The sequence below is a fragment of the Solanum dulcamara genome, chromosome 6 (genome assembly GCF_947179165.1).
Source record: "Solanum dulcamara chromosome 6, daSolDulc1.2, whole genome shotgun sequence".
Lineage (NCBI taxonomy): Eukaryota > Viridiplantae > Streptophyta > Magnoliopsida > Solanales > Solanaceae > Solanum > Solanum dulcamara.
The window spans coordinates 77,683,553-77,708,909 of NC_077242.1; the positions used below are offsets into that span (position 1 = coordinate 77,683,553).

General features: G+C 37.0%; 3 protein-coding genes across 3 annotated transcripts; 2 read left to right on the forward strand and 1 right to left on the reverse strand.

Moving 5' to 3' along the window:
* The first annotated feature begins 2,201 nt into the window (after positions 1-2,201).
* LOC129891639 (dihydrolipoyllysine-residue acetyltransferase component 2 of pyruvate dehydrogenase complex, mitochondrial-like) lies at positions 2,202-10,198 on the forward strand. The gene is made up of 19 exons (XM_055967057.1): positions 2,202-2,442; positions 3,525-3,618; positions 3,782-3,903; positions 4,015-4,097; positions 4,192-4,232; positions 6,296-6,351; positions 6,447-6,521; positions 6,631-6,723; positions 7,195-7,431; positions 7,529-7,601; positions 7,773-7,861; positions 8,047-8,132; positions 8,209-8,284; positions 8,942-9,009; positions 9,087-9,153; positions 9,249-9,344; positions 9,420-9,522; positions 9,598-9,693; positions 9,794-10,198. The coding sequence occupies exons 1-19, from the start codon at positions 2,404-2,406 to the stop codon at positions 9,862-9,864; spliced, it is 1,665 nt and encodes a 554-aa protein (XP_055823032.1). The 5' UTR covers positions 2,202-2,403; the 3' UTR covers positions 9,865-10,198.
* A 554-nt stretch (positions 10,199-10,752) lies between these two features.
* Positions 10,753-12,138, reverse strand: LOC129893013 (zeatin O-glucosyltransferase-like). Its single transcript, XM_055968505.1, has one exon. The coding sequence runs from the start codon at positions 12,136-12,138 to the stop codon at positions 10,753-10,755; it is 1,386 nt and encodes a 461-aa protein (XP_055824480.1).
* Positions 12,139-13,261: 1,123 nt separating this feature from the next.
* On the forward strand, positions 13,262-25,115 carry LOC129891640 (bifunctional dethiobiotin synthetase/7,8-diamino-pelargonic acid aminotransferase, mitochondrial). Its single transcript, XM_055967058.1, has 14 exons — positions 13,262-14,116; positions 15,287-15,457; positions 15,662-15,929; positions 16,250-16,333; positions 16,994-17,114; positions 17,871-18,019; positions 18,474-18,568; positions 19,737-19,852; positions 19,927-20,073; positions 20,482-20,615; positions 20,727-20,858; positions 21,049-21,183; positions 22,125-22,237; positions 24,721-25,115. Exons 1-14 carry the CDS (start codon positions 13,380-13,382, stop codon positions 24,884-24,886), a joined length of 2,568 nt encoding a protein of 855 aa, XP_055823033.1. The 5' UTR covers positions 13,262-13,379; the 3' UTR covers positions 24,887-25,115.
* The last annotated feature ends 242 nt before the right edge of the window (positions 25,116-25,357 follow it).

Consider the following 25,357-nt stretch of genomic DNA (forward strand, 5'->3'; position numbering starts at 1 on the left):
CGGCCACGGCTACCTGTTGAGACTCCCAACACTTCTCTTGCTACCACCCTAATACAACTAGCCGTCCTATTCCACATAGTGTTCGCATCCCCACTACTATCCCAGGCCCCCATATCCTTCAATTTCTCCCCCATCTCCAGGGCGCTAGTCGTGGTCAAACTCCCCCATCTGATCCTAGGTCGGTCATCCCCGATCTTCTTCTTCCTCGTCATCTTGATCCCTAAATCCATCACCAAGTGCTTATGTCGGGTCGTAAGGTTGTCGATCGGAATGACCTTACAGTCTTTGCACAGACCTTTATCATCCTTCCTAAGGAGTAAAAAGTCTATCTGGGTCTTAGCCACCGCACTCCGGAAGGTTATCAAGTGATCCTCCTTTTTAGGGAAACTCGAATTGGCTATCACCAACCCAAAAGCTCTTGCAAAATCCAACAATGAGACTCCTCCTCCATTTCTGACCCCGAAGCCGAAACCTCCATGCACATCATCATACCCTCCCGAAGTAGACCCGATGTGCCCATTGAAATCCCCTCCCACGAAAAGCTTCTCAGTAGACGGTATGCCTCCTATATTAAACTAAAAAAATTGTGTATTAACCCTTCCTTGTAGAATATATGAAAAAAAACATCTTTTTTTTAATCATTTAAAAAATATTTGATTATAAAAATGTAATTTATTGAAGAACTACTTAGCTAACAATTTATATTAATAATAAAAATATGTACGTCTGGATTTCACTGGGTTGTTGTTGTTGTAATAAAAATATGTACGTCATAGAATATAATATATTTTTTACAAGTATTATTTACTTTATAAAAATCAGCACTAAAATGAAAAAGAATAATGAATTTGCATTCACGTAAAGTACGAGGAAGGACCTCCACACCCTAAGAAATATAACGTAACAATCTATCATAATACAAATATCATTGACTATTTTTATGATTTAAGCTCGTGACTTATAATATAATTTTGTCATTGCTTTAAGACTTTTCTTACAACAACAACAATATGTCCAATGAAATCCCATCAAGTGAAGTCTGATAGGATAGAGCGTAGACTTTACCACTACCTCGAGGAGATAGAGAGATTGTTTCTGAAAGATCTTCGGCTCAAGTGCATCAAACTCAAGTAAAAGAAGAAGAAAATAATGAAGAAAGCATAGTTGTTAATAAGAAAAATAGTGTAAAGTCTAAAAAAAAACAGCAAAAATAGTGTGATAACTGAAACACAATACACAATATATGACAAGAACTACAAGAATACGATTAGTACTATGGCAGACACTAACAAGCCTAAACCTAGGCACGGCAAGATAACGCTTCACCCCTACTAACTTTCTGCCTTAATATGCAACCTTCTTCCTATTTAAAGTCATGTCCTCGGTAATATGAATTTACGCCAGTCCTATCTAGTCTAGTCTCCGCAATACTTTTTCCGCCTATCTCTACCACTCCAAGTACCTCCTTCAATCAACCTCTCACATTTTTTCACAACGTAAGCGCACCTCCTTTGCACATGTCCAAACCATCTCAACCTCGCTTCCCTTAGCTTGTTCGTCACACAGGCCACTATTATCTTCTCCCGAATAACCTGATTCATAATCTTGTTGCTTCTAGTATGCCTACACATCCCTCTTAACATCCTCATCTGCGCAACATGCATCTTCTAAACATAGAGTTATTGCCTGGCCAACATTTCACCCCATACAACAAGGATAGTCTAACCACCACTCTATAAAACATACCTTTACGTTTAGGTGGTACCTTCTTGTCACACAATACTCTAGAGGCAAGCCTCCATTTCATCCATGTTGCCCTATGTAACAACGTCATCGATGTCCCCACTATCCTGAAGTACGGACCTAAGATACTTAAAACTTTCTCTCTTGTAAATAGGTTGTGTGGCAAGCATCACTTCCACGTGCGCTTTATTTAACTCAACACCTAATTTATACTCCGTTTTGATCATATTTAACCTAAACCATTTGAATTTCAGAGCCTATTTCTAAACCTCCAATTGAACATTAACAATTTTTTTACGTTATATTGACAATAATACCTAAAGAAAAAATCAATATTTTTTTGATAATTCAAAATAAGTACCAAAAAATCAAAATATCAAACGAGAAAAAGGTCGTAAAATTAAAAGGAGAGGTGCATTTTCCAAATCGGAGAGCCGCAGTATCGCTGACCTTAGTAAGTTCACCTACACGCACTTGTAAAATAATAATAAAACAGAAAAAATTTAAAAGAAAAAGAAAAGATTTAATATTGTTCCTCCATTTTTATAGCATCTTTTAGTTTTGTCTGCCCAATTTCGTACTCGAAAAGCCACCACCAGTCACCACCTTCCGCCGCCCCTTTCCGGTTGTCTCCTTTCATCGGAGAAGAAGACCAAAATCATGACTTACGCTACTCACGTTCTTCGTCACTCCAAAAAGGTGCCGATTCAGTTTTTTTTTTCTATGTAATTTTGAATCCCTAAAATCTACAATTGTATGATTGTTGTGATCCGTAATTACTCCGTTGTGGTGCCGCATTTTATAGTTAATACGAGTATTTTTGTTTTCTTCATCGAAATAGACTTGTTATTGGTTTATGTTTGATTTTGTATGAGATTTGGGAATCGGAGCATAAATTTTGTTGTTGTTGAGATATGAATTAGTCTATGAATTTTATGAATTTGGAGTTGGTGTGATTCGGATTGATGTTAGGTTGAATGAGATGGATGAATTTTCTCATGACTGGTAATTTGATAGTCAGAAGCTGGTTTAGTGCTTACACTTAGATGAAAGTTGTATTTTTTATACGACGGTGGTGTCTAGGCTAGCTTATGCCCCTCGATTATCCCATTCCACCAGCTCCCATGGCTTAGGGAGATTGGAAGAAATTGACTAGTATTGGGCTCATGGTTCTCGTCTTACTTCATTGGCCACTAGGCTATACACTTGTGTGCAAAAAGGAAAATCTTTTCATTTTGTTGATAGCAATTTTACTAGGCCACATCATTGCACGCCAAAAAAAAAGAAGATATCTTTTTATTTTGTTGATAGCAGTTTTATTCTTTTAGACTCTTGGCATATGGCTTGCTGCTTGATATGATTCATATGGTGAAATCACTCTGAATCTCAAGCAATTTGGCCAAACCATTTCGTTCATGTAAATAGAATGCCACACATACTTGCTATATGTATTTAGTTATTTTTACAGTCCCTCACCTTCCCTTTCTAGGTAATATAAGTATTCCATCTTCTTCCGCGGTGATAAAAAAAGAGAAAAGAAAGGATATAGTACTTAACCTCAATGAGAAATAAAATGGAGCACCTAACAACACATCTTCGCAGACTAAGAACAATTATATACCTTGGGTGCAGCTAATTCAGGTCATTTCTGTCAAATGCCATAGCCTAATCTAAGTCATTTATCTGGTCTTTCCCTTGGAACATCCAAGTGTGTGTTGAATTATTCCAGAACCTGTTCATCTCATTTTCTTCTGTTTCCCTTGCTTTCAAATTATTTGCAGATCAGGAGTTCTTCGAATTTAATACGACATGACTCTGCTATTCTTGTCCGCTGGTTCAGTAATGGCACGAGGCCTTCTATGGAGAAGGGAGACGGTAATTTAGTAGATTTAACTATTGTTGTTTATGAATTAGTCACATTATCTGATGTTTGTCATTGGTTATTTTTTTTCTTGTTATTGGCTCTTGCGTAGTCTGTAATTGGTGATATTATCATTTTTTATGTATTTCATTATTCAAATATGTGATGCTTTTACAGACAATTTAAGGTGCCAGTATGGTTTCGTATCGGGAGAGAGGCACAGCATTCTTAAGTCCTTCAACAGATGCAACTCAGGTTCAGCGCTTTCCCACAACAGTTGTAGAACAGTAGCTCCCATGGTTGTGACTAAACCTCTATTTCTTTGTTACCCTTCTTTTATAGCTTGATTCCTGTTGAATTTTGAGCAGTAATATTTACATCAAGTTACCTTAATGTGCTTCTAACCGTAGATGTCATTTGGAAATGCTCTGAGAACTACAATTGCTCCATGCACCTCCACCGGTAGCATGTCTTTCATGAGAGGGTCTTCAGGGTTTGTTCTGTGGCTTACGACTGCCTTTTATGTCTAAAAGATAATGTTTGATCATTCTCTTGAAGCAGATTCTGATTTGTCTTCTTTGTGTCAGATCACAAGCGCCTTCAAGGAGGGGTTTCTCCACTGCTTCAGGTACTTGTTTTTAGTGTCATTTTAGCATTTGGCTAATTAATTAGAAACTGTCCTCAGGGCATCCTCCAAAATGCTTATAAATCATTCTTTATTTTAATGAGCATTTATCTAGTCGCTGCAACTTTAGTTCCTACTAATCTGTTAGGGTTCATCGGACAACTTCATGTCAATGCACACTGAGTAAGTCATTTTTATTGTCATTTCCCCTATTTACTACTTTAGTTGTACTCGATAAATGCTGATAGCTACATTGAGATCTGGCTGAAATTTTTGGATGTAAAGCTGAATAGTTTTCCAACTGTATATTTAGGTTTGTCCCTTGGAGCTAACAATAATAATCCCTCCGTTTCAATTTGTTAGTCTTACTTTTTGTTTTAGTCCGTTTAAAAAAAATGCATCTTTCCTATCTTGATGACTCTTTAATTTCAACTTTCCACATGGTATGTTTAAGACCACAAGATTAAAGGAAATTTTGGTACATATCTACATATCTTTAGTTTAAGACAAGATTAAAAGTCTTCTTTACTTTCTTGAACTTTGTGCCAAATCAAAACCTGACAAACAAATTGAAACTGAGGGAGTAATTTAGAGATTTGCAAGGTGTCATTGGCAATTGTGAGAAGAAACTATCTCCTTGGAAGAAATAGTACCTGTTCTTTGGAAGGAAGATTGGCTTTGGTGAATAGTGTCTTGGATTGTATTCCCACATATTTAATGTCACTATCCCCATCCCAAATCTTGTAGAAAAGAGAAACAGGTTCTAAAGGTAGCTCAGAAAGGAAAAAAATTCATTTAGTATAGTGGAAAGAGGTTATGAAAGATAGAAGGGGGAGGAATGGTCATCAAGAACCTCAATCTACAGAACAAGAATCTTCCTTACAAATGGCTTTGGAGGTTAAACGATAGCAGGGAAGAAATATGGAAGTAAGTTGTTTTGACTAAATATGGGAAGTTGGATCACTGAAGGCCCAGACAATCTGGAAACATATATATTGTGGGATGAACTCCAGAAATCTGTGAAGCTGATTGGAAATGAGAAATTAATTTGGATAGATAACTGGTCAGTTATGGAGATTTTGGAGGATGAATTTCCAGTTCTGTATAGTTTAGCTTTGAATTATGACTCTCATGATGGCTGATTGTTTGAATAACACGGGTGACTGATACAATTTAGAAGAAATTTTAATGATTGGGAAATAGATGATATCAGTAGATTATTGGGTATGCTGGAACCAGTTACTCTGGATGTTGCAAAGAGGGATTCACAGAATTGTCTGGCAAGTAAAAAGGGAACTTTTACTGTTACGAGTGCATATATGTTGTTGCAAAAGAAACTTGGATTCCCATTGGCCTTGGAAATTGATCTGGAGAACAAAAGCGCGTCCCAGGGTTGCTTGTTTTGGATGGATAGCACTTGCAGCTAAGAATTCACGCCTAGCACAGGATACTCTTCAGAAGAGGAATGACAATATGCAGCAGATGTTTCTTCGCTGAAAGATCAGCGGAGACCAGTAATTATTTACTTCTACATTGTGACCAGACATGGCAGATTTGGGCACTTTTCCTGGGAGGTTTTGGAGTGCATTGGAGTTTCCCAAGGATGTGAAGAGTCTAATACAATGCTGGCAGGGACATATTGTTGATTGCAGACAGAAACAGATCTGGAGAACAGCCCATTGTGCATCATATGGACTACATGGCTAGAAAGGAATAAGAGATGTTTCGAAGAGAAAAAAACAGCACTTATCTTTTGTAAAATACAGATGCTTTCATAATTTGTATGTATATGGTGTAAGGAGAACATGTTAGAAAATTTAGCACAACTTCCAGACGTTTGGAATCCTTAGTGAAAAGATTGTTGTGGAGTCATTGTAACTCTTCTTTTGCTATAATTTTGCAGTACCTCCTTGGTACTATCTTGGATAATAATACCTCACCTTATAAAAGAAATTGCTAAAGGGATCCTTCTTATCCGTAGTTGGTCTAATTTGGCAACATGGAACCAAAGAGGGAGAACCCTTGATTTTTGGAATCAAATTAATCTGGTATCTTCTCTGTTTCAGATCTTCCTCCACACCAAGAGATTGGGATGCCCTCTCTTTCACCTACAATGACAGAGGTACAATTTCTCTCACTACAGCTCTTCCAAGAATCGTTATTTCTTTACACTTATGTTTGTCTTAGTGCCTTAGCGGTTCTATACTTGTGATGCAGGGAAATATTGCCAGATGGTTAAAGAAAGAGGGTGATAAAGTTTCTCCTGGTGAAGTGCTCTGTGAAGTGGAAACAGTAGGATTATTTTTAGCTGCTGTTATCATGATGTGTTGAGGGAGTGTTCTCCCTTATGTGTCTTAGCTTCTGGATTCTGGTATTTATGCTACTCATTCAATCCCCGTAGGATAAAGCGACAGTGGAGATGGAGAGCATGGAAGAGGGATATCTAGCTAAGATTCTTCACGGAGACGGAGCAAGCAGTATCAAAGTTGGAGAGGTATTGATGCTTAAATCTTTCAATTGAGAGTACCAATTGGGGAGTGTTGTATCTTGGTGTTAGATAGTTTGGACTTAAACCTTGTGGTTAGCACTTGTTAATTTAGGACTTCCACTATGTGGATGTAACATCTCTGCATACTTGTATAGATTAGCTTCTTTATATTTGTTGCATCACAAAGCACATTGTAATGCTTGGTTCTTCTAGTTCCTACATTTGACTTATATTCTAGTTGGTACTTCGTTTCCAGGCTGGCTCTTTGCTGAACCTTTGATATTTTAGCTAATAGCTGAATAAGGAAGCCGACAATTTCCCTGTTTGCATCACTCCAGTCACAATAGGCTCCTAATCTCATATAATTGACCTAGCAGAAATTTCTTTCCTTTGTGCCTTGAGCTACATGCCAACAAAAGCTACATCATTGTGAGAATTAATTATAATTTTTTTTGATGAATGTTGGAAATTCCGTAGGTGATTGCTATTACTGTTGAAGAGGAAGATGACATTGCAAAATTTAAAGATTACCAGCCTTCAACATCAGATGCCACACCTTCACCAAAAGCTCCTGCTTCTCCACCTCCTCCCAAAGAAGAGGTTGCCAAGAAACCTGTTACCCCGTCAGAGCCGAAAGTTTCTAAACCTAGTGCGCCTCCGGCAGATCGCATTTTTGCTAGTCCGCTGGCTAGGAAAATTGCGGAAGATCACAATGTACTTATTTTCTTCAGTTAAATTTGTTTTGAAAATATGATTCAGGTTACATGTTTTAGTGTCGAGGTTAATTTGTCGTTTGTATGAACATGAATAGATACCTCTCACAAACATCAAAGGAACAGGTCCTGAGGGACGTATTGTGAAAGCTGATATTGATGATTATCTTGGTAACCTTCTTTCTAGTCTGCTTGTGTACTTATATGCTAGTTGATGTTACTGTTGGTTTTATGTCACTGAACTTATTTCCTTTTTTCTCTTATGGAAGGAAAGATTTCCCTAAAAAGTTGTTATATGGTCGTAGAAGAATCAATAATCTCTTTTTCCCCTTGATAATGTAGCGTCACGTGGAAAGGAAGCCCCTGCAGCAGCTCCCAAGGCTGACACATCTCTGGATTACACGGATATTCCTGTTGCACAGATCAGAAAGGTACTATTTACACCTCTAGGAGATGCATCATCATGTTCCCAGAATTAGTCAATTTTAGATGCTTGTCTGTGTTATCTCTAATCCATATCTTGTATTAAGTGTTGGGTATAATTTTTGTTTACCCACTTCTTTTACAAGCACAAGGTTTTGTCCTAGTTATACCAGTTTTGGTGTAATCTGTGCAGGTGACAGCTTCTAGGTTGCTGTTGTCAAAGCAAACCATTCCCCATTACTATTTGACTGTTGATACATGTGTCGACAAACTTATAGAGTGAGTATTACTTTCATTGTCCAATAGCCAAGTTTTATTCTTCTGTTATTTATCTTGCCCGCTGCTTGCTCCGCAGACTGAGGAGCCAGCTCAATTCATTGCAAGAGGCTTCAGGAGGAAAGAAGTTATCTGTTAATGATCTTGTAATAAAGGTAAGAAATACTCCATTAAGATCCACTGTGCCACCTGACAAGGAAAAAGGAAAAGAAAGCCATAGTCTTGTTATCTTGTCTCAATGAGACAATTCCAGCGTTCTTTCTGTATTTCATGGAGGGTCCAGAAAAGAGAGAAAAGGTCTTGTCAAAAAACCAAGACAGAGAGAGAGAGTGACTATGCATGGACCTTTGTGCCAACATTTGAATCCGGAATCTCGTATATTTCTCTCATAAGAAGTCTGAATAACTCCTAACTTGCTTTTGCCTTTCTTAATCGCTGGACCTTGTCAAAAAACAGTTGCTCCTCTGTCCCACTTTATATATGACATTTAGAACTATTTTGAAGTCTTAACAAATTTTTCTGGATAATAAATATATTTAGCTGTAAAAAGTTGTTCATTTGATTGACAAAGCGTTTCAACTTTCAGTTGTACTTTTAGTACAAGTTTCTAAATATGTAAATTTTATACTTGTGTTGAAGAAATCAAATGTCTGAATGTGTACTGATACTTGGGTCTTTTGACTTCTATTCCAACGTCATTTTTTATTTTTTTGGAATGGAAGTAGTACATTATACAGGATGTATAAGAGATATTGTCATCTGTTTATAGTGACCTGTCTCAGAGAGAGATGACCTGGGTAATTTCATTGCAGGCTGCTGCTTTGGCTCTTCGGAAAGTTCCTCAGTGCAACAGTTCATGGACCAATGACTACATTCGTCAGTAAGTGGAATATATGAAGTGAGAAGACTTCTAGTTTGCAATGTAAATTAATAGTGCATTCTTTCTTGCAAACACAGGTATCACAACGTAAATATCAATGTAGCAGTGCAGACTGACAATGGTCTTTATGTTCCTGTCGTCCGGGTTTGTTCTCATCCCAATCTAGTGCTTATAATTGGATGTTTCTTGATTCTTACTACCAGTTATATTTCATCTTGGAAAATCTGTGCTGTTGGCAGGATGCTGATAAGAAAGGTTTATCCGCTATTTCTGAGGAAGTGAAGAACTTGGCCCAGAAAGCAAAAGAGAACAGCTTAAAACCACAGGATTATGAGGTGGGCATTTTAGTTAAATATCTTTTTTTTTTTTCGTTGGACAGAAATTCAATTCATTTTTTTCTTATTTCACAGGGTGGGACATTCACCGTCAGCAATTTGGGAGGGCCTTTTGGCATTAAACAGTTCTGTGCCATCATTAACCCTCCACAATCAGCCATCCTAGCAGTTGGATCTGGTAAGTTTGCATCTCATTGAATTGTTTTGTTTCAGCGATGATATCTTGTGCTCATCATTGCTGCTTCTTGAACAGCTGAGAGAAGGGTGCTTCCAGGATCCGGCCAAGACCAGTATAAGTTTGCCAGTATGATGTCTGTAACATTGAGCTGCGATCACCGGGTGATTGATGGTGAGTGACTTGACTGGCTTATTTATATAGTGGGTTCTTCATACCTCCTTTTTAGAAAAAACAATTCAGGGTTAACCTTTAATAATCTCCTTTTGTCTAGGCGCTATTGGTGCAGAATGGCTCAAAGCATTCAAAGGCTACATAGAGAATCCAGAGTCTATGTTACTGTAGATTGATACTTCCCTTTTTTTTGGTCGATCCTTTGAATTCTTCACGTTTTCCTCAACAAATGGGATGTACTTGGATGTATGATAAATGCGATTTTACGTGCCATGGCCTGATCTTATTGCTTGATATAAGCATCTTATTAGTGAAAGTGGCTGAACAACTTCGGAATAAATGAGGCTGCAAGGCTAATGTACCATTGGTTTAGGCTTTTCGTTCGTGCAGAGTGTTAACTCCAGAGTTTTGCTCGATATCATTGAGTTGATTATCTGTCTGAAGTAGATGGAATACTTGCTGTAAATTCATTTTTAAAAAAAATAAGATTCACTGATCTCTTTAAGTTTTGAGATGCATCAACATGAGTCTGTTGCTTGAATCCATGATTATCTTATGCCAGATATGTCTGTTTGTATCATATCGTTCTTCTGTTTGTTTGAATCCATGATAAAGTTGCACGGTGATCGCATTGAACCTTTTGCAGTTTTGGCTGGAAAATTCCTCTCGTGTGTAATTTTTGTGAGAATTCCAAAAATTATGCAAAACACATGAAAAATGTGAGGTACGTGTGTTCTACAAATTATAGTTGTTTGATGGACTTGATTAAGAAAATTAAAGTTGCGGCTTGCTATTAGTTATAACTTTTGATAAGTGCTTGATCCTAATACGCATAACATAATTTGTGCCTTAAGCTTATTTTATTCACCCTCCATCATTGCCACACTAATGAAAAGACATACAACAATAAGCGAATTTAGTGCATCAAAACCTGTTTTTTTCAGACTTTCCATAAAAATGTTGCAGCATTCGTGTCAGATCCTCTAAAAGTGGTGAAGTGGATCTGACTCGCACCTATCGATATTTTTAGAGAGTCTGAACAACGTAGATCAAAACCATCTATCTGCTAAGGTGATCAATGAAAGAACTGAGCTCTAGTTGAGAAACACCTCCTTCATCTCTTGATTGCCAAACTTGTCTACCCAACTTTTCAGCCCTGCTTCTTAACTCCTCCCCTTCTTTAGACACCATCAATCTGTTCACAGCTTTCTCAATAGTTGATGAGTTAACAAGTTCCATTTGGTGTGCTTGTTCTGTCACTTGAATGCCAATTTCTAAAATATCAGTTATGAGTGTAGCATTCCATGGTTGTTCAGAGTGCACTGGCCAAGCTAATATAGGAACTCCCATTGTCATACTTTCCATGCATGAATTCCATCCACAATGACTCATAAATCCACCAATTGAAGTGTGTCCCAAAATTGCCAACTGTGGTGCCCAATCTGTTACCACAATACCAACTCCGTCACTTCTTTCTTGATACCCTTCTTGTAATCTCGCTTTCCTTGTTTCGCCTTCAAAAACAGTACCTTTATCTGCATCTCTCAGTACCCACAAGAACTTTTGCTTGCTGTTTTCTAGCCCCATAGCCAATTCATGAATTTGTTTATCGGTCATTGTAGTCGATGATCCAAAAGAGATATAAAGAACAGATTTTGGAGCTTGTTTGTCTAGCCACTCCAAACTTTTGTGCCTGCTTCTTGAATCTTTTTGTAGTATAGGTCCAATGGACCATTGCTTCTTGTTTGCATTCATCTCCAACTTGTTTAGCAAATCCACATAAGTTCCTTCAATCAATCTGCATGAGTTGAATATATCACCTGTTCTGTAGTGCATAAACTCATACTGATAAGCCATAAAGTTCATGATTTCAAAAGAAAAACACCCTTCCATTGATGGTATTTTTTTTGGCATTCCCTCAACTGGAAAAGGTCTTCCAATAGTATCCCAAAAGCTAAAGAACTGAGTGAAAGCTGATATGCAATGAAATGCATAGGACTCTGCATTTGGAATGGTAGAAAAATCTTGAACCACAGAAGACATAAGAGGATCATGTATAACCACGATTCTCTTCACTTTGTTGGAGAATTCATTGAGGAGATTCGTAAACGGTTCGTGTAGCTGTTTAGAGGCTTCAAAAGATGGTTGGAGATGTGTTGGGAATTTCATGATGGAATTTGGAATTATTGGAGGAGGTGAATCAAAATGTGGAGTTGGGAATTCATGAAAGTTGGTTTTCTGCATATCTTGAAGGTTTCTTGATTTAGCCTGTTGAATATGAGTTCTGAAGCCAACAAAATGAACTGGAATTCCATATGAAGATATCAGACATGAAAATTGTAACAGCTGGTTAAGATGACCTTGTGCTGGAAATGGCACTACAAATACAACAACAGATTCTAAACTGCTTTTGTTGTGACTATCTTTGTGTTGATCATCTGCCATGGATGATACAATACTTCTCTTCTTTACTCTTAAAAGACTTTTTGTGGGGCAAGTTCAGTGGTCTGTCTTGTGTAGATCTTGATTAGTAAAGGACCATTTTATATAGAATTTGTTAAGTTTATCTCTAGACTAGATATTGTTTCTTGGTTACTGAGCAAAAGGAAGTCAACAAGAGAAGAATAGGATTTTAAAATACTGAACTTTGTCAGACTATAAGATATGATTTTTAAAACCTATCTTACCTCATCATCTACAACATATGTCAGCTGCTACTTTCTTATATTTTGCTTGGTTCTTGAGAATAGACTTACTTGGTACTTGAATAAAACAAAGTCAATGATAGTACAAAAACTATTTTAAGCCAAAGGTGATGCCAGCACTTCTGTACAATTGAATAGAAAATCAACTTTGTTAGACTCATAGCATTATTCTCATCTTTCTCTGTTTTCTTTCAACTATCTATTAAAATGATGAATAGAATAAAAATAAGGTAATTCTGAAATTAGGTAACTTCTACTTACTATATTAAAATAATGTTCGTGACTCTTTGAAAATCTCGATAGGTATGTGTTGGTTATTTCAAAAGCTATGAATTTGGGTTCAATTTTAGTATCCAAATATTATGGATAATGATAATTCAAGATGAACTCCTTTCACACAAATAATAATAGTAAACTTTCAAAAGAAGAGAGATGAGATCAAGCTTTGAAGTTGGTAGCTGAGAAAAAATTGTTCATAAAGGTCAGGTCGGCCAGAGCATAAGGAAGGAAGCTTAGAAGCTAATTTTGATTACTATTTTAAAGTATCGAAGCTCAATGGCATTGATCACATTTACAACCAGAAAAAAGAAAATACCTAGCGCCCCGATCCCTTCATTGATTGACTGGCTTAGAATGCATTCCGCACAATGACCAGTTCAACTCACGCATATGTCGATAGAGAGTAATCGAAATCATAGTTCCTACCATTTCTTTGAAGGTCGAAAAATGAAAAAGTGTTTAATTAGATTTTCTGTAAAACAGTCTTATTAAAATATTTTTTTAACCAATCAAGCAAGACAGACTGAAGGAATGCTTCCGTAGGAAACATAATATGTTTATCAAAACACTAGTTAAGATTTGAGCTATCCAATAAAGACCATAATTTTACCAACTAAATTTTATTTCTACACTGCTAGCCATTGCCTTTTCCTCTCACACTCTACACTCTACAGTCTAAATCTCTAGGGTTCATCCTCCGCCATGTCACCTTCCACCACTCTCTTCGCCGGAGTCCTCCGCAGTTACCGCCGCTGGAACGCTGTACGCCGCTTTATATCAACGCATTCACGACCACCATTAACCTCCATTGAGTACCCACTCAGCCACCCAATCTACACCATATGGGCTGCCAACACTTCCTTAGGAAAAACCTTAGTCTCTGCTGGTCTTTCCACTTCTTTCCTCTCTTCCCCACACCGTAAATTCCTCTACTTGAAGCCTGTCCAAACTGGGTTCCCGGATGACTCTGATTCCCGCTTCGTTTATAATAAGTACTCTGAATTTTTCTCAAAAAATCGACCTGAATTCTCCGTTTCTGCCTCGAATCACGTGCTCAAAACATCGGTTTCAGCTTCAGAAGCTCTTTTGAGAGGCGGGTTTGAAGTAGAAAGGGATGAAAATGTGAGCTGTGGGAATGGGGTTGTGAATTTGGGGTTGTATGAGGAGAGTAAATTGCAAGGGTCTGAGAATTGGGAAATGAAGGGTTTTTCGGAGTTGGTTTGTAAGACAATGTACGGGTGGAAAGAGGCGTTATCACCACATTTAGTAGCAGAGAGGGAAAATGCTAGAGTGGAGGATGATGAGTTGTTGGGGATGTTGAAGGGTTGCTTAGAGATTGAATCAGAAAGTGAAAAAGGTGAAGTTTTTTGTGTGATCGAGACTGCTGGTGGTGTTGCCAGTCCAGGACCATCTGGTTCACTTCAATGTGACTTGTATAGGTGCGTGGGTTTTTCGTGTACCTTGGAATTTTTTAACTTTTAATATGCCAAGAGTATTAATTGCGGATAAGAGGTACTTAGATACACAATTGGTTTGTAGATGAAAATATACTAGGAAAGATATATCCGGAATTTTAGTCTTACTGGTACTCCGATGTAAAGCTTACAGCTTTTGTTCTCATCTTGAAAAAGAAAACATACATTTGGTCAAGCTTTGACTTGGTAGAACCATGGAAGTATAATGAGCTTAATGTTTTTTGTTTCTTGTTTTTGATGAAGTATAATGAGCTTAATGTTAAGAGTGCTGTAATATCAAGCCTAATTGACAATGTTATAGTTGCTTGTACATATGTAAGAAAAAACACAAATGAAGAAGTTGGTTATCAAAAAAGAATCTAGTCAGTTGCCTATGTCAAAAGCTCAGCTTACATTCCTAACAGTGATGTGATCATTAGTACTATTCCTCAAAGAAATTTTTTTGGTGACTAATTTAGTGAGATGCCTTTTATAAGTAGGCAACTTTTGCAGCAAGTGCGCTATGTTAGTGACTACTATTTGATGAATTGAGTTGGCAAATGGAATTGCTTGACAGGAAAAATTATAGACAAGGCGATGTGACCGTCAGTACTTCTAGCATACCATCATGATTTCTAGCTATCTTCTCTTGTTTTGAACCCCTAAAGTAGCAATCCATGATTACAAGCCCACTAAAGATGCAAAGCAACAAATATTTTTCAACCTGAACTTGTCGAGAATCTTACTAAGAGTCAAAGTTCTCTAAACTACTTCATCTATCAAGAAGGGGATTAGTGGAAAACTGAAGACAAACAGTAGAATTGTGCGTTCAGCTTTAGGATACGTGCTACTCACATTGTTCATTGTTCAAAACTAAGATGAATAGAATGGTAGAGGTGGACACTCAACCTTATAATACTGCAAAGAAGATCTTTCCTTATTGGTTATCAAATCATGTTTAACTGAATTGCCCACAATTAGATGCATTTCAAAGAAATCAATACGAATATCTGTTTCTCTTGTACGTAAATACTTTAGATACTGCTGCATTTAAGTTTCAAATGTAACAGCTTCTTTTTGTTTCTTGTTTTGGCAGATTCTCACTTTTACTTTTTGCTCAACAGCCAATTTTTGATTTGCTTTCTGCTTTTGCAGACCTTTCCGCTTCCCAGCTATTCTTGTTGGTGATGGAAGGCTAGGGGGTATTTCAGGAACTATATCAGCCTATGAAAGTTTAACTCTTCGAGGTTACGATGTTGTTGCTGTAGTATTTGAAGACCATGGCCTAGTTAATGAGGGTCCATTATCATCTTACTTACGGAGAAGGTGACCTTTAGCTTTTTTTCTATTGACTTGAATTTTTCTTTTGAAGTAAAAATATAGTATAACACCAATAATTGGGCATCATCAGTGAGTATCTTCTACTGCTTCAGTTTAGACCAATAATATCGATGGGTGTACCACCCAATCTTGTTTCCATGTATTTTCATTATGAAACAAAAGGAGCTGAAAGTTCATTTCTTGGCACAGGGTCCCTGTGCTTGTTCTTCCACCTGTACCAAAGGAGATGTCAAATAACCTGATGGAGTGGTTCCAAGAAGCTCTGTCTACTTTTCATTCTCTTGAAGAAATAATGCAGTCAGCTTTTCTGGAGAGAACATCTCGATTACGCAACATGCCAAGAAAGGCACATGATATTTTCTGGTGGCCCTTTACTCAACACAAACTTGTACCAGAAGAAAATGTGACAGTTATAGATTCACGGTGTGGAGAAAACTTCGCTGTGCACAAGATTGAGGTAAGTTATGAAAATGCTTTTGTGTTTTCGTCATTGATCTAGTGAATTTCTGACATTACTTTTGGAAATATATGCTCAGCAGTCGGTACTAGAAATAATCTTCCTAAAACTCTTCGACTGCTGCGAATTATCTACATATTAGTGATATTGTTATTGCTGATATTCTTCTTGTTTTCCTCTATGTCCTTTTTCACCCTCTTTTTTGATGTTATACTGCTTCCATCTATCTGCTGTTTTTATCAGAAGAGAAACTATTTATTCCCTTCTTATGCTGTGTGTTAACCTTCTACTCCTGGTTTCATTTTCTGCTTCTGCTGTAGGTTAATAATAATGTTGATTTAATCACTCAACAATTTGATGCATGTGCAAGTTGGTGGACACAGGGACCTGATGCTACTTTACAGGTCAGTCTGTAGATATGTCCTTGCTAATAGCAATTTAGCCAACATCAATGATTGTTTTATAGCAAGTCAGTATAACCAAGAACTTGTCTTTGGTATGTGCATGCTTGTATTCGAATAGTGAACAAGGGGAATGGAGATGCATATGATTGAATATGATTGACAATTTGTTGAAACGATTATCCCCTTTATGATCAACTTATCAATCATAGATGCAGTCATCTCCGATGAGCCTTAAATGAGCTAATTAATGAGGACTATTCTCCTGATAGCTCAAGAGTGCAAAAGTCACGTGCCTAGATATAATTTAGATATGTAAAGCCCTAACCTTGCTAATACTTTTGCCTTATGCCCTGAAACAGAGAAACCGAAATTCCTGAGAATGGTAACACTTTTTCCTTATATGCTGCTGAATGAAGGTGGCTCTTCCTTGCCAAAACAACAAATAAACCACTAAAATAAAATTAAAAAAAATGAAGCTTTATTTGGTAAATTATCTTTACAGTTAGAGGGACATTTCCTGGAGCAAAAATACTATATTTGTTCGCATGGCTGTTTTCCAGTTTGCTTTGCTCTCTTTTAGACTTTACCCTGTTATTTAAATTGTCTGCATTATATAAGACTGTAACTCGATTTCCTCTGTTTGTTTTTAGATGGTTTCAGATTGAGCTTGCACGAGATATGGGTTATGCTACTGCTAGATATGGGCATGTTATGTTTCCTGAAAATGTTTACGAGCCGGCTTTGGAATGTGCTGAACTTTTGCTTGAAGGCGTGGGAAAAGGTTTGTCTTTTAAACCCTGTCCTTGCTTGCCTGGTCATTTCTCAGGGAAATTAGCGAGCTGGATTTATGAGCCTAATGAGTGTTCTTATCATTGAAACTCTTTGTATTTCTCCATGGGAGAACATGTATTACATGAATTCTCTCTTTATATTTATTTGAGTTTGTTGTAGTTTTTCTTGATTACAGCTCTTTGGGGGACCATGTTGCTAATTGTTCATGCAGCAATTTTTTCATGTGGTAATGTATTTGCATCTTTATCAACCTGTAATCTGTTTTATTCCTACATGTTCGGCAAGAAGTTTACCTTCAAAAAAAAATTGTTCGGCAAAAAATCTAACTATCAAAACATAAGCAGCCAAACACTACCTATATAGGCAAGAAATGCCTCGATTTTAACTTTTATGCTCATATCAATTTTTTTTGGTGTCTTGAAAATTCTGAGAAGTGGTCGTGCTGTTTTGGAATCGTACATTCCTTTATGCTTGTTCCATAACCATGAAAACTATATCTACATGATGTGCAGATAGGAAGCTATTGGAATTCCTTTTCATTTGTTTCTTCTCAAATGTCCTAAAACATATTTCTTAGATATTTATGTCCAAATTTTTAGTTAAGACTGTACCTAAATCTTATGAAATGGTATTGCAACAATTCTTGTGTGGCATAATGTTTTCCGTGTCTGTTTGTATACCTGTATAATGTTAAATACTTCGAGAGTGCACCAAGATTAGTTTTCTAACAACGTTGTTTTTGTAGGATGGGCTTCGCGAGTATACTTTTCAGATAATGGCTCTACTGCAATTGAAATTGCTCTTAAAATGGCACTACGGAAGTTCTTGTTTGATCACAAGATTGTCTCTGATGATTTGGTGGCTGAGAATGCTGAAAGTCGTGTTGATTTGAAGGTTGGTAATACTCAATGTCTTCCAAGTAGTTGCACTTTGTTTTATCCATTGAGTTGATAATGTTGATTGGCCAAATGTGTCCCAAAGTATCGTTTTTCACTGTTGAAAAGTGCCACTTCATTTACTTAATGTACTTGGAGAACAAGGAACGATCAATGCACCACTCCAATTGGGTGCTTGTAAAGATCTGTCATTTCAGTCAATGTCAAGTTTGAGCAAAAGCTAAGTAGCTTTTTTCAAATCACTCATTTTATTTTCTTCACCATATTAAGCCATCTCGCTTTCGGGCACTTGACATTAGTTTTAAGGTCAGATGCTGCTGGAAAATGCTAGATGACCTAGTACTCAAGTTTCTTCCCTTTCACAAACTTGACAGCAAAGCATAAGTAGTATCTCTATCTTATGCATTGCAAAATGCTAGTTTATGTATGGAGCTTTCTGTGTCATGAACCAGGTTTTAGCCCTCAGAGGATCTTACCACGGCGACACTTTGGGTGCTATGGAAGCACAGGCGCCATCACCTTATACTGGTTTTTACCAGCAACCATGGTATGACCTTATCTTTGTGAAAGAATTTCATTTTTTCTTTTGGCGGCAGCTTTTCATTGCTGCGAAAGAATTTTGTTATTTCTTTTGGGAGGTTGAATTATCATTGCCAATAGATATCAGTGACCCATAACTAAACAGGATAATTCAATTATTTTGTGGGTGACTAAATCTTTCTGCATGATTACCAAGGCTCTAGAAGAGGGAAACATTTTTATAATGGTTCTTTTTTCATTTATACAAATCATGCATTTCCAAATCAACAAATCTTACTGTTAGCAAATATATAGAACATTGAAGCAGAACTGATGCTTCCGTGTAAAATATATTATGACGCCATCGTGGTGTCCCCTTGCATAATGCGAGAAAGATGAGCATGGGTCAAATTGCCGTGCAGCATGCACATTACACAAAGTCAGTAGATAGAGCTGAGTAGTGAGTACTGTATTTCTGCTCAAGTTTTAGAAGTTACTTGGAACAGCTTTGGCAATTTGATTAAAAGTCAAATTATTTATTTGAGAAGATTGAAATACATTTGACTGTCCATAATCCATATGGTGAAGTAGGGGGTGAGATGTAATCAGTGCAAACATTTTTACTCGGTTCTTTTGGAACTCCAAAATAGAGGGGCGACTGACAAAAACTTTGTCGGAGTAGTTGGCCTTTTCCTTGATCTGCTTGGTAGGAAAATAATACATCAGCCTGATCCAGCTTTACTTAAAATGCATGGCAGAATGGATCCTTTGGTAGGAGAGCCATGCCTGATTACTTGGGCTCCTATTTAAGGAAGCTATTCCACATGATCAAGTGCCCTAAAAAAAGTGCCAAAACGTAGAGCTATTTAAGATAGTTATGTGAAGTTCATGATGATCATCCTGATTTGTGCGAGCAATTTGATACTGCTGTTTAATTAGTAGTATATGAAATTAAAAAGAAACCTTGTACCTTTCTTTTGGTGCTCATAGTGGTTAAAGAAATATGCTATGCCTAATTTTGTCAGACTGAATCTTCCTGGGTTCTGTTTTGATCTAGGAACTTCACTCTTTTATCCTTTGAACTCATACATTCCATGTCATATTGTGTATGTCTTGGCAGTTAGGGTGACCATGATATCTTTACAGTTTTGTCCTTAGGCAAAAATTGAAGTATTGAACATATTGTAAATTTGCAGGTATAAGGGAAGAGGTCAATTTTTAGATCCACCAACAGTTGCCATGCGTGATGGTGTTTGGAAACTTAGCCTTCCTCAGGAGATTGAAACTCTAAATCCCAGTCTTGAAGATTTGAGTCAGTGAAGCGTAACTTCTGGTGATATTCTTATTTCAATTTTTCAATACTATAAGCATTGGTTTCTTTTTCAGCTTTCAGTTTGCGCGAGAACATATTCAAGGAAAGCCGCGACACTTCAAATCTTGCTGATATATATCATTCGTATATATGGAAAACACTACAGCTAATTATTGACTCAAGCGGATCTACTCGGACTGGAGCATTGATTATAGAACCAGGCAAGACTTTGACATATGCACAAGTTTCTTTTTAGCCTTTTCTGTCCCCCTATCTTTTCCTTCTTGCTCATGACTCATGCTTTACATAATTCTAGATGCATTTACTTTTTTGGATCTTTCTTCTTCATAATCTTTATCATATATGGTTTACTTTTCTTTTTGAAATTGTTGGTGAACAACATGTGCAATGGCTTTCCATATAGGGGTTTTTGGCTATATGAGATAAATAATTTTTTCTAATTCATGGAACTTTTAATTATTTCTTATAAAACAATCAAGTAATATTTTGTAAAATATTCTTAATGAATTTCTTAGTTTACGGTGACAGTTAATTAAGAATATTTTAGGCTATTCATAATGATTCTTCAACTTTCTGTAGCAATGCGGTTTACTTGCAATTATTTGCAGTGATACAGGGCGCTGGAGGAATGGAAATGGTTGATCCACTATTTCAGAGAGTACTAGTTAAAGAATGCCGAAATCAAAAAATTCCTGTTATTTTCGATGAGGTTTTTACAGGATTCTGGCGTCTGGGAGCAGAGGTTTGTTTGCTAGATTACTTGACGTATGAGTTTCTGGGTTCTTAGCCAGATCACTCGATGTGTCACTTCTCTGGTTTTAAGAATTTCAATTTCTGTCTTTTGCTTTTTCAGTCTGCTACGGAGTTTATCCGCTGTAAGCCAGATATAGCCTGCTTTGCCAAGTTGATGACTGGTGGCATTGTGCCCTTGGCTACCACTTTAGCATCAGAAGCTGTATTTGAATCATTTGTTGGAGATTCAAAGGTATGTTCATCAGTGTTTACCATCTGCTTGTCAAGTATTTGCTTCTGTGAGCGAAAAACTTGTTTCAGCCAAAACTTTGTTGGATCTGCTAAAATGCACATTTTGCTTCTCATTGGGTGGTTACACCCAATTCAAGTCCTGAAATATAACATCATATGATTGGTGGTGTAACCTCATTTCTTTGCTTCAGCTCCAGGCACTCTTGCACGGTCACTCTTACACTGCACATGCAGTGGGTTGTACAGCTGCTGTAAAGTCAATCAAATGGTTTAAGGACTCCAAAACAAATCATAATCTGATATCTGAAGCTATGTTGCTCAGGGAGGTATGTGAAAATGCAGTTGGCTGATAAATGTTATTGTACTTTAGTCACCAGGATCTTGCACATTATAAATACAACGATCACTAAAAGTTGCATTCCCTTTCTGTTCCCGAAAACAGTGTCACTCCTCATTTTTATGAAAGTTATAATAGTTTTCCGTTTTCTCTCGATAAAAAAACTGTTTTTTTGGGGGCTCCTGGACTGTTTTGGTGGAAACATGCAAATGTCCTTGTTTCAGACTATTCAGCACAATGTTCTCAGGATAATTAGAAGGGGAGGTCACACATTTGGCTGCTCAGCCAAAAGTATTTATATCTGCTAACCAATATACATAATATGTATATATTATACATCTTCCTGCTATTTTTTGTGGTGTGCGGCTATTTATGCAATTTCTCTAATTAAAAATCTCTTTGCACAAACAATTGGAGCCCTTAAATTTGCAACCTGTCGAAGCTGGGCAAGCATGTTAGTGTCGTATGCCAAAATATTTGGGGCACACAAGTATCAAGTGTGATTTTGATCGACTTTAAAATCACTGTATGGCTTTTGCTATATTACATGGATCCTTCATTTGCCTTGATAAGTGTACTCTCTGCTTATTCTTAGTAAAAGCCACTAAAATATAGCAAAATACCTTTTGTAATCATGCTGGATACTTCCACACACCGTGCTACACACATACCCATAAATGAATCTGCGTAACATAGGTTCTTTGTACCAGCTATTCAAACTAGTACTGAAGATGGTATCCAGAGCCATTACATTGACCCAAATTTCTACCTTTATCCATCGATTAATTTGAACAAAAAATTAGGCAGTAACGCTAGGTCATCTTGTAAAAAAACTTGTAAGGGGCCTGTTATAAAAGATGAATTCCCAACATCTTGTTTTTAACATGTTATTTTGTGTCTCCCACCTCATCATTTCTTGGATGTTTGCAGCTGTGGGATCCAGACATGGTGAGACAAATTTCCTTACTTCCAGCAGTGCACAGAGTGGTTGTGTTGGGGACTTTATGTGCATTGGAACTTCGAGCAGAAGGCTCTAATGCTGGGTATGCAGTTTATTCTACTTTCTTGTAAATTAGGAGTTTTTTATTGGTTCTCATTGTCAATACAGTGATTGTTTAAACATGGAAATTCTTATGCTTACCTTGAATACCATATTAAAGTGACCATATGTAAGCTGTGACATAGAGCTCAAATTAAGAATCATGTAGAAGCTTATTTAAGACATTTGATTAGCTAGAGACTGCTTTTTTGACATGAATTATTTGTTGGTAGTAGCATGCAAAACTTACGTGTGGGACTTATTTGCCTTCCCAAAGGAGCACACTGTTTGGACAATTTTTGGTCGAAGTTGTAAAAACTAGTGTATGACTCTGTCAACAAGTTAAAGCCTAATTGTATACTTTTGTTTTGCTTAGCTGGAAAATGTAAATGAGGCTGAATTAGTGGTACAGATGATAGAATCCGTACTGGACTAGATAGAGAATACTTTTGCTACCTTTGTTGTTTTGCTTCGACAACGTTGTACAGTTCCTATAACACATCCTTTGTTCTACTGTATCAATAAAATTCCTTTACCTTCTCAAAAAGAAAAGAACTAGTATTGGAAGCTGATGTTGCAAAAGAGTTTTTGGAGTTCGAAATTGTGTTTGGATATGAATTTTACTTTAATAAAAAAGGCTTAAGCTTTGTGAGTGAAATGGTTATAGTTTTCACTGAAATACTCCTCAAACTAGTTTTTCAACTCCAAATCCTCTATTTCAAGTTGAAGTTGAAATAATGATCAAAATTAAACAAACATTGATTTGCAAGTAATATTTGTTGAAACACCTATCGTAAAATCTTTTTAAGTGATAAAATGAGAGGAACCACAGTACATCATACCTTAGCTGTGAAGCATTCTCAATGGTCGTCTCCAATTACTGTTCTTACAGTGTTTTCTGATTAGGCCAAGGGTGGAAAATTAAATCTAATATTAACATCCACGTATGTGTCCCTTTCAGAATGGACTGATTGTATTGAAATGTTTTTTTATTGAATAGAGCATTTCTATGAGATTGGCTATACAGTCCGACCCACTTTAGGTACTGCCCCTAAGAGCATGCCTGTTATTCCCCTGCTGACAACCGCTCTCCCCACAAGTGAGTACTGTCTCTCTGGCTCATGACAACCCTGTGTTCTCTCATGAAAACCTCCAAAGCCATAAAAACAATGAGAACAATCGCTAGTTTGATCCCTAAGAGCATGACTGTTATTCCGCCTTGACAAGTGCTCACCATACCAGTGATTATTTTCACTTTGGTTCATGCGGTCATGGAACTTATTCTCTCATGATACCTCGAAAGTTATTAAAACAATAGATGACTAGCTTGGTCCATATCAGATCTGGTAGAGAGATAAATCTCTGTTTTTTAGCAACCTGGTTCAAAGGTATCCTTGAAACATTAGTAATGCTTTCTGGTTTTTTGCTCTGTTGCCTCTGCATTACACCTATATTATGTTTGGTGATATGAAAAGAGAAGAGTTTGAGGAGTGGAAATGAAATTGAGAGATCAGGAAGTGAACTAAAAGTAAAGGCTAATTTCCTCCTTTTGGGGATGTGATTCCTTTTTGTATAGAAGATTGGCGCCTTTGTAGAAAACCACATCTTTTTGTAGTTTTGCTGCTTTTTGATATACTTCTTGTACGCAGGTGTTATTTTTGTGCCAAACATTTCTAAAAATATTACTATTACTTCATCAAAAAGGAGAAAAAAAACCATCTTGTTCTCCATCCTAAAACTATATGGAACTAAAATCTTCCTTTTTTATGGTACCAAACGATTGGAAGTATTTTTCCTTTCCTTTTTTTGGGATAAAGCAATTGGAAGTAAAGTAACCAGACCTTACTCAAGGGAAGTGAACAATTAGTTTCTTTCTCCTTCACTGTCCCACTCTGTTTATTGGAACTAAACATGGTGTTATGTCGGCCTGTGATGCTTTGCTCATCAATGTTTGTACATCTGATTGTTGTAGACTTGTAGTGCATGCATTTGATTAGCAAGAACACCATCAAAGTCGGTTGGTTCCTTAGATTTTTCACAAAAAACCTCAGTTTGTACATCTGTTTGTTGTAGTGCAGGCATTTGATTAGCAAGAAACCAAGAACCACCATAATAGTCAGTTCCTCTCTTAGATTTATCACCAAAAAAAAAACAATGTTCATACATCTGATTTGTGGTGCAGGCATTTGATTCACAAGAACACCATAAAAAGTCAGTTCCTTTCTTAGATTTATCACAAAAGTCAGTCACCATATGGAGGACTGTTGTTATGTTGCTCATATCTGATGCTCATCAGTGTTTATGCATCTGTTTGTTGTAGCTCCGGCATTTGATTTCTAGTCGATTTCTATATAGATTTTTCACCAAAAAAGGTCACTTTCTGTTGTGGTTTTATCTTGCTTGTACTGCATCTTTTAGGTTGCTGTGTAATCCCAAAGTTTCCCATTGTGATACTTCTGAAGCTGAATTTTGTCTCAAAACATGCAGTTATGCTTCTCTATATGCTAGATCTCTCCTTCAGAAGCTCCGTGAAGATGGAATCTATATGAGGCCTCTTGGCAATGTCATTTATCTCATGTGTGGGCCTTGCACATCACCTCAGAGTTGCAGCAACTTATTAAACAAGGTGTATACGAGACTTGAGGAACTCTAAACCAAACCCGTGAATCTATGTCAAGCTCAGGAGGACACATTGTTATGGGACAGAACTAGGGGTGGGCATAGTTTGGGCAGACTCGAAGTCCAAACTTTTTTGGATATTTGATTTAGATTTTTGTATTATAGATTAGACTTCGGATTTTATTTTTAAAATTTATGGATTTCTGATTGGAAAAGTATGAAATTTTATTCCTTATATACAGTCCTACCCATACTGTCACAAATAGACATAAGAGAATGTACACCAATAAATACATAACACAAGCCAAGACCCTGTTGCTGGCTATCTCTTCTTCAAAAATGTTGAGGGGGCGTGTTGGATCTTTCAAAAATAGTGCAGTTTGAGTATCTGACATGAGTGCGGCAACATTTTTGGACAGACCGAGCAACATAGACTAAAATCTGATCTAACTAGTGAAGGATATCAACTAGTTCCTTTATTTCGCTTTATTGTACTTCCTATAGA

Excerpts from the sequence above, each read along its gene's own strand:
- LOC129891640 (XM_055967058.1), top strand. The coding sequence starts at position 13,380 with ATGTCACCTTCCACCACTCTCTTCGCCGGAGTCCTCCGCAGTTACCGC. Across the intron at positions 15,930-16,249 it reads TCGCTGTGCACAAGATTGAG|GTTAATAATAATGTTGATTT; the intron begins GTAAGTTATGAA and ends CTTCTGCTGTAG. Across the intron at positions 18,569-19,736 it reads GGTTTTTACCAGCAACCATG|GTATAAGGGAAGAGGTCAAT; the intron begins GTATGACCTTAT and ends GTAAATTTGCAG.
- LOC129893013 (XM_055968505.1), bottom strand. The coding sequence starts at position 12,138 with ATGGCAGATGATCAACACAAAGATAGTCACAACAAAAGCAGTTTAGAA.
- LOC129891639 (XM_055967057.1), top strand. The coding sequence starts at position 2,404 with ATGACTTACGCTACTCACGTTCTTCGTCACTCCAAAAAG. Across the intron at positions 7,432-7,528 it reads AAATTGCGGAAGATCACAAT|ATACCTCTCACAAACATCAA; the intron begins GTACTTATTTTC and ends GAACATGAATAG. Across the intron at positions 7,602-7,772 it reads TGATATTGATGATTATCTTG|CGTCACGTGGAAAGGAAGCC; the intron begins GTAACCTTCTTT and ends TTGATAATGTAG.